At 44.7% G+C, this 20,040-nt stretch overlaps 1 protein-coding gene across 2 annotated transcripts; it reads left to right on the top strand.

Annotated features, from left to right (window-relative positions):
- Positions 1-479: 479 nt before the first annotated feature.
- Positions 480-18,967, top strand: LOC141099113 (Krueppel-like factor 15). Of its 2 annotated transcripts, XM_073587226.1 has the most exons (4): positions 480-885; positions 6,853-7,036; positions 9,497-10,521; positions 15,912-18,967. In XM_073587226.1, exons 3-4 carry the CDS (start codon positions 9,596-9,598, stop codon positions 16,084-16,086), a joined length of 1,101 nt encoding a protein of 366 aa, XP_073443327.1. In that variant the 5' UTR covers positions 480-885; positions 6,853-7,036; positions 9,497-9,595; the 3' UTR covers positions 16,087-18,967. The 2 variants fall into 2 exon arrangements, with proteins under 2 accessions (XP_073443327.1, XP_073443326.1); XM_073587225.1 differs by lacking the exon at positions 6,853-7,036 and having other exon boundaries at positions 481-885.
- The last annotated feature ends 1,073 nt before the right edge of the window (positions 18,968-20,040 follow it).

Below are 20,040 nucleotides of genomic sequence, written 5' to 3'. Positions count from 1 at the left end.
CTGTACACTGCCTGCGGAACTGCTGCGGTTCCGCAGGGCCAAATCCGCTGCGGATCCGCAGTGTGTGCACATACCCTTAGACAAATCCGTGCGCTTCCGTTTCCCCACGCCCTTGAAGTAAGGTACCCCCCCCAGGTTCACGGCTGAGAAGCCATAGTGTTACCAAGGAGCAGCTGTAAATGATAATTGTATGGGATTACAGCGAATCTTCACCATCCTGGGCCGTGCGGAGCAGCTACACATCAGTTACTGCGGAACTACCGCTTCCCAGGAATAACCCTCATTATGAAATCCCGGATTCCCCTGATGTGACTGCACCGGTATGGGAGATCAGTGGCAGCCAGCTACCGATGTCATCATCCCGGAGCAGGGAGGCTGAGGTCATACGTGGGCGCCACGTGGCTGCCGAAGATACACAAAGCACGCTGTAGGCCCAGGGTGCAGGAGCCGCACTCTCTCACGGAGCAGGACGCTTTAAATCCCAGGAGGACACGCCCCCTGAGCGGACACATGTACTGACGGTGCAGTCCCCGCCCTGATCGTACGCTCCGTGCTTGCTCCGTTGCTGCACAGGGACACCACCCTGCGTGACCCGGTGCACGTGGAACCTATAGACCCCCTCATGTACACCCATAGCCCCTGTAACACGCGCACCCCGTCTTCTGACGTAACATTGCAGGCCAGAGGCGAGCCCTTTAAGTAGGAGAGCCAATCCTAGTGATGCTGCTCAGCCGAGCCCCTCTGATGCTGACCAATGGGCGCGCACGGCTGTAGCTCGAGCCTCCCCTAGTCATGTGAGTGCTGAATGCCAGCATGGAAGCCAGGAGCTGCGGCAGCGCCATGCGGGCCCTCGGCTAGCACTGGGGGGACCGCGCTGTGGGAAAGGTGAGGCTCTAGCTCCGTCCTCGTTCACATGAGCGGTTTATGGCGGACGTCTGCGCAGAACTTGGCTTTAGTGTTTGGTGCTCTGCAAAGTTTCCCTGTGCGGGGAAAGTTGACGTGTTGACATTTTGTGCGAGGCATGCGTGTACGCGCCCACGGCCGCCATGCGTGACACTACCAGAGCGGTCTGGACTCGCGCCGGGGGAGAGCGCGCACTGGAGCGGTCGCACGTGGGGACGATCAGTGGCAGAAGTCTCCGGAGTGATCGGCAGGCCCGGGGTGCTGTGATGGCTGCAGCCCCGGCTGTCACACACGGGGGTGGGTGTGTCCCCATAGATGGGGGGCAATCCTCCTTCACATTGCACTGCTGACAGCATGGAGGGCGAGAACAGAGGGGATTTACACCAACCTATCCTCTGGAGTCTTGAAGTGACAGTAGAGGACCTAGATACTGGGGATGAAGTCCCTCCACATACTCAAAACTGCAGTCAGGTGTATTTTTTAATCCTTCAGTTGCTTTTCGGCAATTAACGCAAAGTGGCATGGCAGGAATAAAAAAAAAAATAAAAAAAAAAATATATATATATATATATATATATATATATATATATATATATTTTTATTTTTTTTTTTAAATGTTTCCAACTTCTGAACCGGCCTCTGTATCTAGTAATCTGAGGTCACTACTTCATGTTGGATTTCCATGGCAGCCATCAGGACCACACGATCAAAGTCTCCGGCTGCCCGTGGGGTAAAAGCGGGAGACCCCACGCTCTGCTAACCGTCTAGATGATGTTGTCACTATGGTTGGCGGCATCTAAGGGCTTTAAACGGCCTTGTTCGGTGACTGCAACGCGGTGTCGTCTATAGTGCGCAGCTGCAGGGTTTTCACCCGATGGGGGATGCTAAGATTTTATATCTAAGGTCAGTAAAGAGTGGGCTTGGTGGTTGTTAAGGGGTTAACTAAATGACAAAGCTTTCCCTATACATTACAATGTTAATCAGGAACCCATAGACTTGGGCTGGTTTCACATTTGCGTCTGTGTGCGCAGCGTTTGATCCGCATGCGTCATGCGCACATATATTTAACATGGTGTACGCAGGGACATGCGTTCACATGCATCATTTCGGGGTGCGTGGCGAACGCAACGTGTTGCCTTTTTTGAGGCGTCAAAAATCCGTCAAATATGCGCAGGCATGCGGATGAGTGTGTCAAAAAAAATGCGTTACTCTCTATGGGAACACATTGGTATGCAAGGACATGCGTTATTCAAAATACATACAAAAATCCCATGAGACGCCCATTTTTGTCTGGTGTCATATTGTACACATGCGCATAAACAACGCAGATGCATGCGGACGCAGCGTTTTTCCCATCATGTGTAAGATGATGCGCATAAAAAATGCTGCGTAAACATACATTTTGCATGCGTTTGCACATGCGGATGATTCGCTGCGGACTCGAACGCTAATGTGAACCTAGACTTATATGGGTAATTTTGGTCAATGGCTCAAATGAAAAACAGACCTTTTGCCACAATTTTTTTGTTTTGTTTTGCAGACCACTCATTCTGCAAATAATAAAAAAACCTCAGGCATGTTAGCAGGCCTATAGACTCTAATGGGTACATGTGAGTCTGGAATTTCTGGCCATTGTGACATGGATATTCAATGTAAGTTCATCAGCCTCATCAGGTCTCTTTAATGTATACCATATATATTGTGAGACCCATAGACTGGTTCCCTTTAAAACTTGTGAAAAATTAAAATTTACTATTTAATGGGTCACAGCTGCAGTGGCAATCACTGTTACACTAAGCAACATACAAAACTGTCCAATGTTCCAGATCCTGTCAATAGAGGCCACTGCTATTGGGGCAGGCCGCTGCTGATCGGGGAGTGCCGCTGCTGATCGGGGAGTGCCGCTGCTGATCGGGGAGTGCCGCTGCTGATCGGGGAGTGCCGCTGCTGATCGGGGAGTGCCGCTGCTATTGGGGCAGGCCGCTGCTGATCGGGGAGTGCCGCTGCTATTGGGGCAGGCCGCTGCTGATCGGGGAGTGCCGCTGCTATTGGGGCAGGCCGCTGCTGATCGGGGAGTGCCGCTGCTGATCGGGGAGTGCCGCTGCTGATCGGGGAGTGCCGCTGCTATTGGGGCAGGCCGCTGCTGATCGGGGAGTGCCGCTGCTATTGGGGCAGGCCGCTGCTGATCGGGGAGTGCCGCTGCTATTGGGGCAGGCCGCTGCTGATCGGGGAGTGCCGCTGCTATTGGGGCAGGCCGCTGCTGATCGGGGAGTGCCGCTGCTATTGGGGCAGGCCGCTGCTGATCGGGGAGTGCCGCTGCTATTGGGGCAGGCCGCTGCTGATCGGGGAGTGCCGCTGCTATTGGGGCAGGCCGCTGCTGATCGGGGAGTGCCGCTGCTATTGGGGCAGGCCGCTGCTGATCGGGGAGTGCCGCTGCTATTGGGGCAGGCCGCTGCTGATCGGGGAGTGCCGCTGCTATTGGGGCAGGCCGCTGCTGATCGGGGAGTGCCGCTGCTATTGGGGCAGGCCGCTGCTGATCGGGGAGTGCCGCTGCTATTGGGGCAGGCCGCTGCTGATCGGGGAGTGCCGCTGCTATTGGGGCAGGCCGCTGCTGATCGGGGAGTGCCGCTGCTATTGGGGCAGGCCGCTGCTGATCGGGGAGTGCCGCTGCTATTGGGGCAGGCCGCTGCTGATCGGGGAGTGCCGCTGCTATTGGGGCAGGCCGCTGCTGATCGGGGAGTGCCGCTGCTGATTGGGGCAGGCCGCTGCTGATCGGGGAGTGCCGCTGCTGATCGGGGAGGGCCGCTGCTGATCGGGGAGTGCCGCTGCTGATCGGGGAGTGCCGCTGCTGATCGGGGAGTGCCGCTGCTGATCGGGGAGTGCCGCTGCTGATCGGGGAGTGCCGCTGCTGATCGGGGAGTGCCGCTGCTGATCGGGGAGTGCCGCTGCTGATCGGGGAGTGCCGCTGCTGATCGGGGAGTGCCGCTGCTGATCGGGGAGTGCCGCTGCTGATCGGGGAGTGCCGCTGCTGATCGGGGAGGGCCGCTGCTATTGGGGCAGGCCGCTGCTATTGGGGCAGGCCGCTGCTGATCGGGGAGTGCCGCTGCTATTGGGGCAGGCCGCTGCTGATCGGGGAGTGCCGCTGCTGTTAAGGAGAGCGCAGAAAAAAGGGTGAGGGGTTTACATTTCCAAAAGTGTGTTTGACCTAGACAAAAGTGTGTAAACCCACTGTCCCTGTATAGGGTTGTGCATCCAGGAGCATCCATGCTCAGCTGAGTCTGGAGACTGAGTATAGATGCAACTTGAGTGATGTAGAAAAATGCGCCTCCTTTTGGACAACACTGTTAGATGGTTGGACTGGACATGTCGTCCATTGATGTCCTATGTCCTTGATTATAGAAATTGCCCCTTTTGGCACCAATTCAGTCCCTTCCTTCGGCTGATGCATTGTTTTGTTTTTTTTCAGGAATTTGTGCTACTGTAGTTCTTCTGTGGGATCAGACCAGGCTAGTCTACACTCCTACCTCAATGAGTATTGGATACCTTACCTGCCCCCTTTCAGAAGTTGTCCTTCCTTAGATTACTTTTGGAAGGTATTAACCACAACGTACTAAGAGCACCCCTCTAGATCTGCTGTTTTACAGCTACTCCTAACCAGCCCATTCTGCAGATTCTTATGTTTGCCCTTTCTTTTTTCTTCTCCTTACAACACATCTGCTTCCAGAACTTGCATGATAATGCGTGTTATTCCCTTTTATCAGTGTTCTTAATGTTGTGGCTGATCCGTTTACATCATGTTCTTATGTGACTGACTATTCACCATCAGGGCTCGTGCACTTGTCCATATTTTCGGTCCAAGTGTGATCCGACAAGACAAATCTTATTCTATTGGGCCATTCACATTTTAGATTTCTTTCCTCAGACAGAGCCAGCCCGAGGAAATATTCACTGCATGTCCGGCCATGCAAGTCAGTGAGTCAATGGAAACCATGGAGCTGCACTCGGATGACATCTGAGTGCAGTTCAATTTCCATGGAGTAACAGAATGGAGAAGGAGACAACTTTTTTTTTTTTTTCTCCGTCTTCTGCGAGAGAATCAGATCGCGCTCTGATTCGAGTTTGATCAACTCGATTCTCTCCGATGACCAAAACCCATACGGCCGTCTGCACCCAGCCTAACTCTAATATTGTTGAGTCACGTCCAGTCTGCTATGTGGCCATCCCAAGAATAGATCCGAGCTGTGTCATGTAAGTATATGCCATACTGTAAGCAGCTGGTATGAATGAGGGTAAGTCTGGACTCTAATCACATGGCAGAGTTACAAGAATCCAGCTGCCAAAATTAGCAGCTAGAGCTCGGTCTCCGCACGCACCCACAGGAAGGTATTGCTCTACACCGTAGGCCGCAGCGGAGACATTCAAACTCTCTGCTTGTCTGTTACTTGTTCCATTATTATTTCTGAGTAAGGTAACGCTTCTAATAAGTCAATTAATTAATTTGCTTTATTTGCTTTTTGTAGATTTAATACATGGTAGTTTAAAAGCGCATAGCTGATTTTCTTTGGTCTCATAACTGTCAAGATGACAGATCACAGCACCTGAGATGTATGGGGACTTTCTGACCTGTCCTGGACAGGCAGAGAAGGAACCGGACTAATCCCTAAGTTTTCAAGTGTCTTTTTCCCCCTCATGTTGAAATCCCGATTGCTTGGCCGTGAGTTTGTACAGGGGACAGTCAGAAGGGGCTATGGGCACCTTTACATTAAGTGAGATTTTACCATCCTTAGATTGACGATTTTTAGGCTCAGACCCAATGGTGCGTTGGCCGCGAAGCCAAGACTCTGAATTTTCTTTCCTATGTAGCCGACCGGGCTGTGTGTTCTCGCCTTTGTAATGGCTGACAGAAGTGCTGAAAAGTAATAGGGACAAGCTGAAACACAAAATCTGCTTTCCCCAAACACACCTTTGTGCAAATTTTCAAAAATCGCAGCACAAAAAATTTCTGTTTTGATGTGATGTCAGACAAGAACAATAAGACTGCAACGTGTGAAGGCAGCATAAAGGATGCTTTACGTTGAGGTGGGGGGGGGGAAATAAGATATAAGGAAATCAAATTACACAAGGTTAAAAAAGGGTGTGCAGACAAAAAAAAAAAAAGTGCAGTAACAAATTGCACAAAAAGGTTGTGATTTTTTTGGAATTTTTACGCCAGCACAGCCAACGTTTTGAAAAAAGGAGCGTGGCAAAGCATGACCCATCAAAATGATGTCCATGACTAGAGTAGATTTCTTACTCTGGTGTTTGACAGCTGAAAGATGCGCTAAATTCACTAAAGAGGCTTTATTCTTTAGGAAATGTAGACTCCAAATGTTTCCTGTAAGGTAAAATAACAAAGCCTGATAGTGCTCACCCATTGTTGGCTCCCGCCGCTGCTCTGGTCTGTGTTTTGGCAGCAGCGGTCATGTCTCGACAATAGCATGCATCACCACTGTCCCCGGTCACTGAGCTCAGCAGCACCGCCAATGCTGACAACACAGACCGCTGAGAGCTCAGTGATTGGCGACAGCGGTGTTGAGTGCTGTAGTCATAACATCACTGCTGCGGCTAAAACGGAGACCAGAGCATTGTTGGGGAGCCAGCGGGGGGAGGGTGAAAACTTTATGGCTTTTTTTTTTACATTACCGGAAACATTTGGGGTCGTCTTTTGCATATGTAGGAAATGCCATTTGGAGGTATACTCCTCTTAATGTATTAGAGGTATCTTACTCCAGCGCATCCTTCATCACGGCCAGCGTATGAAATTCCAGTCTTGATAAATCGGGGGTTTTTAACTTGTAGTTACGGTATTTATGTTTCTTTATTCATTATATTTTGTTTTTATTCCCCCCTTTAGATAGTATTTCTAATATTGCTTCAGTGGATAATATCGCAGTTTCTCCATCTTTTCAGTCTCATTTGGTGGAATCATTAGTGACCAAAAAGAAAAACCTGAAGCAAAAATGATCAGTGTGGAAAGTGGTGTTGCCACCATGCCTCTTGTCCTTGACCATTGACCACCGTCACTTCGCGCAAGGGGATCAGACTTTGAATAGTGTTGGCTATGAAGAAAGCTGATGGTAGTTGTGATTTTGAGGTAACGTTCTAACCTTTCTCACGAGGGTTAAGCAACTCTGGTTATATGAGCCCATGTCTGTTAGAGCCACCTCCTGAGGTTCCAGGATGTCCGAATACATAACTCTTGATGTGCTGGACCGATGCGGGCGGCCGCAAAGCAGCAGAACTGATGTTGCTTACTTGTGATCAGAAATCTTAATTATTTTCAGTTTCACGAATATTTCAGTTCAGCTGAATCCAATGTGCAGGATGCAACAAATTTTATCCTGCAGTTATGTAACATGTTCCTAAAGCTTACTGTATATTTAACAGTCAGACTGCGCTCTGTCTATGTACATGAAAGGGTTCCTAAAGTCACAAGTTATTCCCTATCTATAGGATAGGGGAGCCCTTACTGATTGCTGGGGGCCACCTGCTGGGTTCCCCCAGGAATATGAAGATCGGGGTTTTACATTCCTGTCATGAATAGAGCAGAGAGGTGACTTCCTTCTTCATTCATTGTAAAAGGGGAGAGCGCTTGCCTTTCCCGTAGACAATATGTGGGATAACATTCTCATTACTGGAGGTCTGATTACTGGGAGTCCTCTCCATAACCCCAGCCATCTCGAGATCAGGACTCTGTGACCCCACCTTGAATGGAGCAGAGGTATACTGCATCCGCCGTTCTCCAGCTGGCCCATAGACAATAAATGAAGCGAAAGTCAAGCATTGTCCATCCATGGTAACGGGTTACAAGTAAACCCTGCTGTGTTGCAGTCTTATCTATAGGAAAGTGAATAACTTTCTGACCACTGGGACCCCAACGATCAGCAAGTTATCCACTTTCCTAAGAATAAGACTGAACAAGGTTTGCTTGTAGTCTATTTGCAAAGTGGCATAATTTGTTTTATTGTACAGGCAATGTAAAAACAGTGGTTGCAAAGTTGGACATGGGTCCTCTTTGAATGCTTTCACTGGATTTTTTAAATTTACTCGAGTACCTCCTCCTATTGAGAATATGCTGGAGTGGAACAAAAAAAAAAGCGCACAATAGAGTGATACCCCAATATGAGATAACAGAGATTCAAGTGGTTGTGCTCACCTAAGGGTGTCGTGACAAGAGACAACTAAAGATGTCTGAACACTGATAAAAGAACTGCGCTGCTGGAATGAAGAATCTTCAAACAGGGTAACCAGAAAGTTTTTATTGCCTATGCATTTCAGTGCAGAACTGACACCTTTTTAAAGACATAGTCTCGTTTTTAGTCTGGCTTTGTCCACAGATTTTTTTTCTTTTGGTAATAGTGATCAAATATTCCCTTTATCCTACTGGTCATATACTGCAGGACTTCTCTATAGACTTTTGATTTTTCTCCTCTGACACTGGCTTATCAAAACATGGCTGCATCATAGAGGGGAAAAGGCAAACACCCACAGACTAAAGGCCCCTTTACATTTAGCGATGCACCAGCGATCCCGACAACGACACGACCCGGTCAGGATCGCTGGTGCATCACTAAATGGTTGCTAGTGAGCTGCCAAACAGGCAGATCTCACAGCGATGCAGCAGCGATACAGCGGTCGTTACTTACCTTTCAGACGAGGCGATCCTAACGTCCTCCCGTCCGCGTCGCTCGTTGGCGCCAGCAGGAAGCGCCCGACGAGAAATGAGCTGCGCGATCTCCGACAGACAGCGGGGGAGCCGGTCGGAGGTAAGTATCACACATAGCGATAGCGCTGATGCGTCACCAAATCGGTGATGCTTTAGCGATATCGTTATGTGTAAAACCCCCTTTAGTTACAGCTGAATCCTAGCTCAGCATGGTCTCCTGAAACTTGATTTGTCTGCAGTGAACACAATAAGAATTTTGAAGTCGCCTTATCCTGTCCTGCGATTGAAGTGATAGAGCACAGGAGAGCAGCAGCATTGGACTGAGTACTATAGAATACCAGCGCATCGTCTGTAGCACAGATAAGCTTGGCAATCCAGCGCTGCAGTACAGGAAAGGATGCAACAATTGGGGAGAGAGGACAAGTTGAGACAGGCTGCAGCTGTGATCTCTGTGAGCATTTGCTTTCGCCCCTCTATGACGTGGCTATGTTTTGATTGGGCATAAAGGTGAAAAGCAAATACACACACACACACACACACACACGATCTGTGATATACACCCAGTTGATTGAAGGAAGAAATGTAATATTGTGTGCTCTTTAGTACCAGGGGTTATAGGTATGGAATCGAGGTGAACTGGAAAAAAAAAATGTAAAAAACAGTTGCAGAATCTGTGGAGCAGCAAGTGGAGGAGGTCCTCAGTTTACATTAAAAAATGCTGTGAAAAGTTCCTGTTTAAATGTGCGGTTTCTATTATTGCAAGTTGTAGTGTGGTGTGGACACAGTGCACATTGTTAAGGCTCCACTATCATGTTCCAGTGGTAAACATAAGACCTTTTTATATAATACATACTCTTCCAATCTAATTATCTTTCTTTTTTTCTGTAGATCATTTAAAGTCATCACATTAAGGTTTCGTACAGATTACTTTCTGGAAGTCTCACACCCCATCTTGGCAAGGGCTGTGGGGTATAATCGGCCTGGAAAATGGTTTCTTTAATCTGTAGTGAACCACTCTCGGCCTCTGATCTTCTCTCTAAGGCAACTGTGCCACAGTCTGGAGATGTATCAATGCTCACGCTTCTGCAGGATGATGCCAGAACTTCCTCTCCATCTCTGGCTGAACAGACTGACAACTGTACTGTCTCCATACAAAAGAATGGTGTAGATGACGGTGGCCTTAAAGACATGGAAGGAATTATTGTATCCCAACTGGTAAAAGCAGCGGAAGAACCAAAGGAAGCTACTGCAATGACACAGTTAAAACTCCCAGATTTTTGTGCCCAGATCTCTGGTGACTTCAGTCCTACACTAGAGGAAATTGAAGAGTTTTTGATGGAAAATATGGATCTTATCCGTGAAGAACTGGTTGAGAAGCAACCAATCCCTGGAACATGGGTTCAGAACTGCATGACAAATGAGCAGGCTTCGGACACAGATACAACTCAACCAACTGAGGATTTATCACCTTCACTAACTTCAGATACTTCAGCCAGTCCACCTTCCACAACCGGCAGTATTCCTGTCATCCTTCAAATCCAACCAATGCCCGATGCTTCTTCTCTGGCACAAAGCTCTACGGGTGGTGTACGGCTCACACAGCTTGTAATCAGTGTACAGGGCCAAAGCCTGGCGCTGGCTCCCGTCCCAGGGCCTACTTCACCAGGGGACCAAAAGTATGTTAGAATTGCTCCTCTACCTGTGGCTGTCCGACCATTGACATTAGGAGGGGTATTTGTCACTGAAGGGCAGCAAAAAATCCAGAAGGGTGCACCAGCTGTTATCAGAGTACACAAGTGCAGTCACCCTGGCTGTAACAAGATGTACACCAAAAGTTCACATCTGAAAGCCCACTTTCGGCGACACACTGGGGAGAAGCCTTATGTTTGCACGTGGCCAGAGTGTGGATGGAGGTAAAAAAAAAAATCTTTACTTGGTCTTAGTTGCAAATACATGACTACATTTCATATGCTAACTTGTTTTTGAAATTATTGCCAGATTAACAAAAAAATCCTGAACTTCAGTTTACTACTATTTTTAGGTAGCTCCTTGCTCTGTTATTAGTACCTATGTGTGTCACCAGCCATTCTCATGCAGTACAAAAATTTAGTACTAGAGATCAGTAAATTGATTTTTAACGAATACAAGTCATACATATTTTCCCCAAATTTTTGATTTGCCAGAGGTTGAAGTTTTCAGTGTTTAATAGGAATCCAGTAAATCGGTGACTTTTGGCCAGGAAGGGGATAAAAGTAATAAAATATGGTGAAATATGGCTAAGGACAGTTGAGTATTATCTTTGTTTTACATTTTTTTTTTTTTTGTCTGCCAGAGGCAAGTCCAAGAAATCTCCTTATCTCTGGTCAGTGCCATGACCTTTCCCATCTCGCTGTCTATGCTGTACATGGGGCACCCATATACTCAACAGATAGTATGGCTCACATCGAAGCCTTGCCTCAAACCGTTCAATAAACCGATGTGGTCTATATTGCTTATACAAAGAGGGGGACTTACATGAAGCCTAAGGCTGTGTGCACACGCTGCGGATTTTGCTGCGGTTCCGGCCGCTGCGGACCCGCAGCAGTTTTTGCTGCGGTGTACAGTTCAATGATTCCCTATGGGAATCAAAAACCGCAATGCAGACGGTGCGGAATTTTCCGCGTGGATTATCTGCGGTTTTCAATCCGCAGAATTGACATGTCAATTCTTTCTGCGGATTCCCCTGCGGTTTGCCATCTCCTCCATTTGAGGAGATGAAAAACCGCAGGGCAAAACCGCAGAGCAATCCGCAGGTAAAACTGCAGGTCTTTTAACCTGCGGTTTCACCTGCGGATTTTACAAAATCCGCGCGGATGAATCCGCACCTAATCCGCAGCGTGTGCACACAGCTTAATTCCCCTTTGCAGAAGAGTTCAGTTTAGTGGGTGACAGAGGGAGGACCTTAAAACTAAAAAAAAGTGCAAATAAAACCTATCCTATTAGTCACTTTTAATAATAAATAGAACTTTATGATGGGATGAGGTGAATGAGAATATATCCTTTTCCTCAAAAAGCTTAACGAATGTGTCATAAATAAATAGCAGCTTTGTCTAATAAAATAACAACCCAAAACAGAAATCAGAAGGACCCATTATAGTCAGTGGGGTTTCTGTTTGTACCCATTACGCTACAGATCTGTCCTCTGTATAAGTCCTTGTTCTCTGTTCTTACAAGAGAAATTGAACTACAATTTTATATATATATATAATACTGATGTGGACAAAATTGTTTTTTACTCTTCTGTTAGAGGGAATCTGTCACCCCCCCCCCCCTTTTTTGAGATATCATATAATATCATTCAATTGTGTGTCATATAAGGATTCTCTTAGTACTTTTGCTTCCCCCTGACCCCGCACCTTTCATGCATAAATACCTTTTTTATATCGGTTCAGATGTATGTAAACTGCCGCTGTCCGGTCCGCTGGGCGGGGCTTATTCACCTGCTTCCCCCCCCCCCCCCCGTCTTGCTCTACACATCTCTTGTGTAGAGCAAGACAGGGAGGGGGGGAGCAGTTGAATAAGCCCCGCCCATCAGACCGGACAGCGGCAGTTTACATACATCTGAACCGATATAAAAAAGGTATTTATGCATGAAAGGTGCGGGGTCAGGGGGAAGCAAAAGTACTAGGAGAATCCTTATGTGACACACAATTGAATGATATCATTATATGATATCTCAAAAAAGGGTGATAGATTCCCTTTAAAGTAAGAAAAACCCACAATGGTCGTAGGAATAACTTGAAACTGACAAATCATTTTCAGTTTACATTTACTGATTATCAACTAAAGAAAATCAGACATTGCTTTTGAATTTGTGGTTCAACAGAAAAATATAAAAGAAAAGCAAACTAATGCAAATGGCCTGCACAGAAATGCAAGTTACTATTCCAACTGTCCGTTTCTTCAATTTGTCGTCAATTTTCCTCTTTTGGCCACGTCCAGGAGTTTGGCTACAATCTGAATAAACCTTATATTTCGTAATAATATGTGCAAATAATGTAGCCTGAACATCAAGGGGTTTAGGGTACCGTTACACTACGGACGCACCAGCGATCCTGACAACGATACGACCAGGTAAACATCACTGGTACGTTGCTAAATGGTCGCTAGTAAGCTGCCAAACAGACAGATCTACTCAGCGACGAAGCAACAATCCGGCAATCCATATAACGACCTCGGCTGTCGTTGGGACCTTGTCATAGCAGCTATTCTGACGACTCCCGCCTGTGTCCCTGAGTTCTGCGACGCCAACGAGGTCGCTCGTCGGCGTCAAACACAGCGATGCATGCTGGCCAGAGGGACCCAACTATCAAAAAATGGCCCAGGACATTCGAGCACGATCAGCCATATCAAGCAAGGGGGACGGTTGCCGCTATGTGTCACACGTAGCGAGATCGCTGGCACGTCACAAAATCGGTGACGTTTCAGCGATCTCTCTAACAATCTCGTTATGTGAGACGGGGCCTTTAGAGATGGTCTCATAGCCTTTATCTTTAACATCTATAATTTTCTTTCTAATCTCTTGAGACAAATCTATCCTTAGGGTTCTTTGGTCCATATTTAGTGTGGCACACACCATGATGCCAAACATCACCGTGACTACTTTTCACCCTTCATATAGGCAGACTGATTACAAGTTTGTAGACACCTAATTACATGGTGTAATTACAGGACACACCTTGGTTTCACATGTCCCTATGGTCACATTATTTTCAATCTTTTCTAAGGGTACCATCATTTTTTGTCCAGGCCATTTTTATTAGTTTTTTTTATTTATTATATTTTCTGTTGAACCACAGTTCAAAGGCAATGTCTGATATTCATTAGTTGATATTCAGTAAATGTAAATTTGAAATTACTTTTGTCAGTTTTAAGTTATTTCAGTAACGATGTTGAGTTTTTCTTACTTTAACGGAAAGGTACCAACAATTTTGTCCACGTCTGTATATTTGTTACCTACTATACATTGGTAGGATCTTCAAAAAAAATCTTAAATGTTCCAGTTTTCACACTATCAAAAGAAAAATCACAATAGATGGATGTGTCCCTTTGTTTCTAGCTGACTAGTCAACTTTGCTGTTTAGACTAGGACAGATAAGCAAAGCCCTGTCATTATCATTACAGAATGTAAGTTGACTGCTCTAGTGTTCTAGAGGACTAGAAAAGGAAAGATAGTAATGGCCTTTTAACATGGGCAGTTCATATTTTCATGCCCACAAAACGATTATTAATATAATCATTCTGTGCACATGGAAAATCATTGTGTTTTGCTCCCATGTCATTAAAGAGGTTACACATTGTTGCTTCCTCAAACCTGTAATAATCTGACAGTTCTTTGGAAAGCCTATTGTGTTGCATCTACAAGAAAGCACTCTCACCATGTTTCACCGTTTACACCCACAATACCGAGAACAAAAGTACCTTCAATATGGAAATTTTACATTTTTTTTAAAAAAGTTACATTTTAAAATAACACGGCATACTTCTCTGAGAACATAAATCTATTTAAAGTAAAAAATATATTTAAAGCGGTTTAAGTACTCAGTGAACTTGTTAGTTTCATCGATCATATCAGGAGTTTAGCAATCAAACACGGGAACAAATTTTCCTTTTCTGAACCCGTTTGATTACTACATTGAAATAAATATGAGCTATGGAAAACTGAATGGCACGTCGTTAGTGATGAGGCAACACCTTATCCGAGCGCGTTCACTCATCACTAATGACATGCCTTTCAGTGTCCTGTGTTTAGTTAGAAAACGGGCACTAAAAATGAATTTTTGCCATGAATCGCTAAACAATTTCCATTGCACAAGGACTTTGCCAGTTGAGATCTAGTAGTATCAATCTCTGGTACTCAGTCAGCAGCAATTTCCAGCTGTAATGTTTGAGTGGTTTTTAGTGCTCTCTTAAGAACAGCACATCCAGTGGTTGCCTGCTGGAGGTCAATACAATTTATTAAAGAATAATTACGGTACTCTGATTATACTATTTGCAGTCAGATGCACACTGAGGATGAAAAACAAATGTCAGATTTTTTTTTTTTTTTTGAGATTATCAGGGGAGTAGCAATGTCTCCCTTTGTCTCAGTTCCAGACATACAATGCCCATTATGTAACCTTCATACAGGTTGGATAAAAATGTCCATGTATAGTTAATTCCATCCAGGAGATATCATCAGAATGTAAAACTAATGTCAAGGTATACCTGTGATAAGCAGACCTAATAGGGTCCTCCAGGCATAGGTATTAATGACCTATCCACAAGATAGGTCATCAATAGCATATTGGTGGGGGTTCAACATCTGATACCCTCACCAATCAGCTGTTAGATTGGGTGTCAGTATTGCACAAAGCAATACCGATACACATGTTCCCTCAGATTGAATCCATATATTCCTAGAAGCAGGAGACTACAGCAATAAAGGCCCTTTTACATTGCATTCTTCAACGTGCTCAGTGGTCCCTACTCCCTTCAGGGCTTACATACAAACCTCTTTGCAAAACTGGATTCTAATGTATGCGCCGATGGGGCCTTTGACTATAATAGTGCTGACTGAGTCAACGTGTGCTCTGTCGTACATCATTTTCGCCTTCTGGAGGCAGACACTCAGACAGTAGAGAAGTCCTCTTCTAGTAGGCGTAAAGATCCGAAAATTATATCTTGTATGCCAGTCGAAATGAACAGGACCACTGGAGTGAGGTGCGCCTAATTCATTAAGTGGTTCCCACCTCTTAACGAATTAGGAGCATCTTACAACTGGTGTGCCCTTCCAGCAGAAATGTTACTCAAGTCAAAGACTAGAGTACATTTGTGGATAAATTTATGCCACCAAAGTGATGTAAATTTTTATGAATAGGCAGTTGGCCTCACCAGGCCGTGTCCCATTTTGATGAAGCTGGCTTAGACTGGCATAAAATGCCCAAGGAGGCAACAGTTTTTGCACGACTTGAGTTGTGGAAAATTTTTACAACATTTAAGGATGTTTTTCGCCAGAATCTTGGTGACAACACAATCTTGATTTGGGTCCCAAGTTTTCCATAGTGCCAATTCATCCTGTCTGAAGCAGAGAAGTGCTTCTGGAGACTTGGCCAAGTAAAGAATATTGTGAACATAGAACTGTTTCAGGGAAAATAAGTAAGGTTAAATAGCATTTGAGCTTTTATAGAATGGGGGTAGATGTTCAAATGTTTCCATATGTGTGAGATGTGCAATGTTGGAATGTTAATCGACCTGTTTTGGGATTTTTTTGTGTGACCTGTAGGTTTTCCCGTTCTGACGAACTTTCTAGGCACAAGAGATCCCATTCTGGAGTAAAACCCTATCAGTGTACAGTGTGTGACAAGAAGTTTGCCCGCAGTGACCATCTATCCAAACACATGAAGATACATCGAGGCCAGAGAGTTGGTGGATGTCGGACACCACGTGCCAGCACTTAAAACCTCCTTCTTTTATGACTTTCACCAGCCGACCAGCGTGAATTAAGTTGCTGCTTTTAAAAATTGACCGTTATTCTATGATGTGAACATCGAGAAGGAACAATATAGCAAACCAATGGGTCATACTGGATTAACCCATACTGAATCAGTGGGGCTTACAAGGGATTTTTTGACACTACTCCGTAGTCCCATAGATATTATCTTCCAGCCAAGTTACTTTACAATGTTTTACTTGGCTGTTTTCGATAATGAGTCTCTTCTCTCGTCTTGGGTAGAGGTTCTGCAACGAATACCTGTGAATATAGCCCTACCTCTTCTTGTTTGACTGTTGTTTTGTTGGGTTTGAATTACAGACCTTGCCAAGTAGTCTGTTCATATACAATGCCATAAGCATCTGTAATTTTCTACAGATTTACACATTTTAAAGGCTGTTACTTTTATGCCCGTTGTGTGAAGACAGATGTTGCGTTGATTTTTTTTGTTTTATTGCCGATATATTAAGATCATCAGCAAGTAAATACACATAAGATAAAATCTGAAGACTTACAACGTAGGTTGGTGCACTTACATTACACGATACTGTATACCATAACATAGAATGGCCTGTGGATACCCAATATGGCTGCAGCAGACACACTGGAAACTGTTACTTCAGTTTGAAAATAGAAATTTTTGAAACACTAATTTCATTTTTTTGTTTTACCGTTTAAGGGCATGGTCTTACAGTAACAAAGAATGTTGCTTACGCAAAGCGTTTAAGAATATCACACGTGGTGGACTAGCTTCTTATATCTTTTAAATATCTCAAGTTTTGTAGCATTCATAGTTACTGGTTATGGTTATACCCTTATAAGAGTGGGACTTCATGTGAAAATTGATTTTCAGAAAATCAATGCAAAACTGACTCTTTTAAAGGGGTTCTCCACTACTCTGACATTCCCTTGTCAGTCACCATATTTCCCCACCTAAAATAATAATAGTCTGCACTTTCCTCTGGCACCATTCCAGCAGCGCTGGCACCTGCCACTAGAGCCCTCAGCCAATCAGTGGCCACTTCGCTCTCACTTCCTTTGGATATAAATGACATTCAGAGTAAGGCCACGTTCACATATTTAGTATTTGGTCAGTTTATTACCTCAGTTTCTGTAAGGCCACATGCACACGTTCACTAATTGGTGAGTTTTTTACCTCAGTATGTGTAAGCCAAAACCCGGAGTGGGTGATAAATCCAGAAGTGGTGACGTGTTTCTATTATACTTTTCCTCTGATTGCTCCACTCCTGCTTTTGGCTTACAAATACTGAGGTAAAATACTGACCAAATACTGAACGTGTGAACGGGGCCTTAGTCAGAGGGCTGCAGCAGCTCTCTTCAGAATGCCAGTTTCGTGAGAGTGAAGCTGTCCATTAGTGGCGGCCGGGCTCATGTGTCATAACCACATCCAGCAAGACCCGGCACTGATGTCGTAATGTCACCGGACATGAGTGTAAGTTATTTTTATTTTGCAGGATGGAATGTGGTGATTGAGAAGGAGGGGTTGTCCAAATAGTGGACAACCCCTATAAAAGGGTTGTTCAGTTTTTGAAGAAAAGTCTGCAATCACTCTTGTGACTGCAGAATTGTGACATTGTGCAATGTACACACCCTGTACGCCCTGTGACGCTGGGCGTTCATATGACTTTATGTAAGTGATTAGCATACTTCCCGGCTAGAAACCTACTTTTCTCTGAATTCTTTTCTTGAGAGAAGTCGGGTGAGACAAGTGAACGCGTCACTTCAAGTATTCAACCGCCCATTCACAGGGGGAATACTGAAGAATTGTGATGGTGTGCGTATTGCACACACTCGAGTCATCCCTCATCCTCACAGTGGTTACAGACTTCTTTTTTTCTTGAGACTGTGAAAACGGTTGTGCAGACCGTGTGAGGAACCCCTTTTCTGTTCAGGTCCAGTAAACCAATTGCTATAAAGATCTGCAGGTCCAAGTATCTAGACCATGAAAGTCTAGCATTGATGATTAAGGTAAGACGCCCTCCCACCATTACTGATCTTCTTGGGGTACTTTATGTTCCAGGTCTATTCCGTGTATATAACATTCAAGTGTTACTAAAAGGATAACCGTGTCTAAAAGCTATATTCCATCCACCTGCAAACCAAACTTAATCTAAAAAATACTGTGGTTTCCCTACCATGACAAGGTTGAATGTTAAACTCTATGTAAGTAAATTCTAGAAGACTTTCACTCGGTTCAAACTATCTTCTGTAGATCTGTGAATGTTGCCTGGACTTTCAGATTTGGTCTTCCTGATACTGTGATGTCTCTACTTGGAAGTTTCTGTGCAGTTCTTATTAATGACAGATAAATCCTGTGCACACAGCTGCATAGAGCAAAGTGGATAACAGACTGAATTTTGCTGTGGTGCTGTGTACTCATTGGGTCCTACTGCTGCTCTTCTACATTTTGGTTGGTTTTTGGATCTCAAATCATCAGTCTTCCAATGGACGTCTTCTAATATCCCACGGAGAACCCAAGCCCTGCCTCAACTGAGCATCCTGAAATGAGTCGTTCTCTATATATTCAGTTTATATGAAGTTTTGTTCCTGAGTTTCATGGGAGAAAGTTCTATGACTGTGTAGATATCTAATGCATGGAGCAATGTGGAGGGATCTACCATCATTGGCACTTATGGGTATAAGAGCATTGTCATCATGCAATCTGGAACAGAAGTATCATACAGAAGTTGATATGACTTATGTAAATGGTTTTTCTTTCCACATATTTTGGAGAGATGGGTGGAACAAATGGGGAAAAAAGTAGTATTGCTCACATTAGTTTGCTATGAAAATGCCAAATTGCTGATATTGTTATATAAAATGTCCTATGCATCAAACCATTCTTGAAAATTGTTGGCACTTGTCAGGGATACTGGGTAAACTGCACTTAATGGGGTTGTTTCAGATTGTGGGTTTGCAATGCAGCTATATAAGGTATCTTCTGAAAATAGTCTGTTACGTTCATGGATGGTCCTCTACAGCCCCATCCAAAACAGCCCCTGCATTTACGGTAGTTCATACAGTTTCCAATTTGAGAAGAGAATTAATGTTTACTATGGAATTTGTAGACCTGGATAATGATAGATAGATATATATGGGAAATACCATATTGTACCTTTTATTTTAGTAGATTTAAAGGGGAGCTGCATGTTAGCTTCTTCTGCTGTTACACAATATTCTATGCTATAACATCTCCTATCTGCCATGGGCTTTTTCTTCAGAGCACCTTCAACCACTGCTCCTGTCCTATTTTAAGATATTGGGAAGAATTATGAAGCATTTTTTATTAGAAAAACAATTTGTTGCCAATGTCAACCAATCAAAGCACAGCTTTTATCTCTTATAGTGCTTGGAAAATGAAAGCTGCACTATGATTTGTTGCAAATGGCAAAAATGTCAGGCTTTTCTTTTAGCAAATGTCATAATTCTGCCCAGTAGCATCTGTTTTTAGCAATGCAGTGACATGTCTTCTGGGGGTACCCGGGGATTGAGACTTAGCATTTTAGATATAGCAAATCACCATATGGCTTCCTGAAAATTACTACAATCCATGCTGAGATGTGATACCCCTAGGGCTCGTGCAGACAACCGTATTTTCGGACATCAGATCGCACTCGGACCAATGTTATGCTATGGGGCCATGCATGTGTCCAATTTTTTTTCTTGGACAGAACCTGTCCGAGTAAAAAAATTGCAGAGTGTACGATTTGCATCTGTAAATTGGATTGCACTTGGCCATGCAATTCGACGAGTCCGTGGAAAAAGTCATATTACACTTGGCTGACATCTGACTGCAGTCTGAATGGAGAAGATGGAGAATTTGTTTCCTACCTTTTCATCTGAGAAAATCTGATCATACTCTGATCAATGTGTGATTAGAATAATCGGACTGATTTTCTCA

The sequence above is a fragment of the Dendrobates tinctorius genome, unplaced genomic scaffold (genome assembly GCF_039654945.1).
Source record: "Dendrobates tinctorius isolate UK_male_01 unplaced genomic scaffold, ASM3965494v1 ptg000098l, whole genome shotgun sequence".
Classification (NCBI taxonomy): domain Eukaryota; kingdom Metazoa; phylum Chordata; class Amphibia; order Anura; family Dendrobatidae; genus Dendrobates; species Dendrobates tinctorius.
The sequence above is the reverse complement of the archived record's forward strand: the minus strand, read 5'-3'. Positions and strand labels throughout refer to the sequence as shown.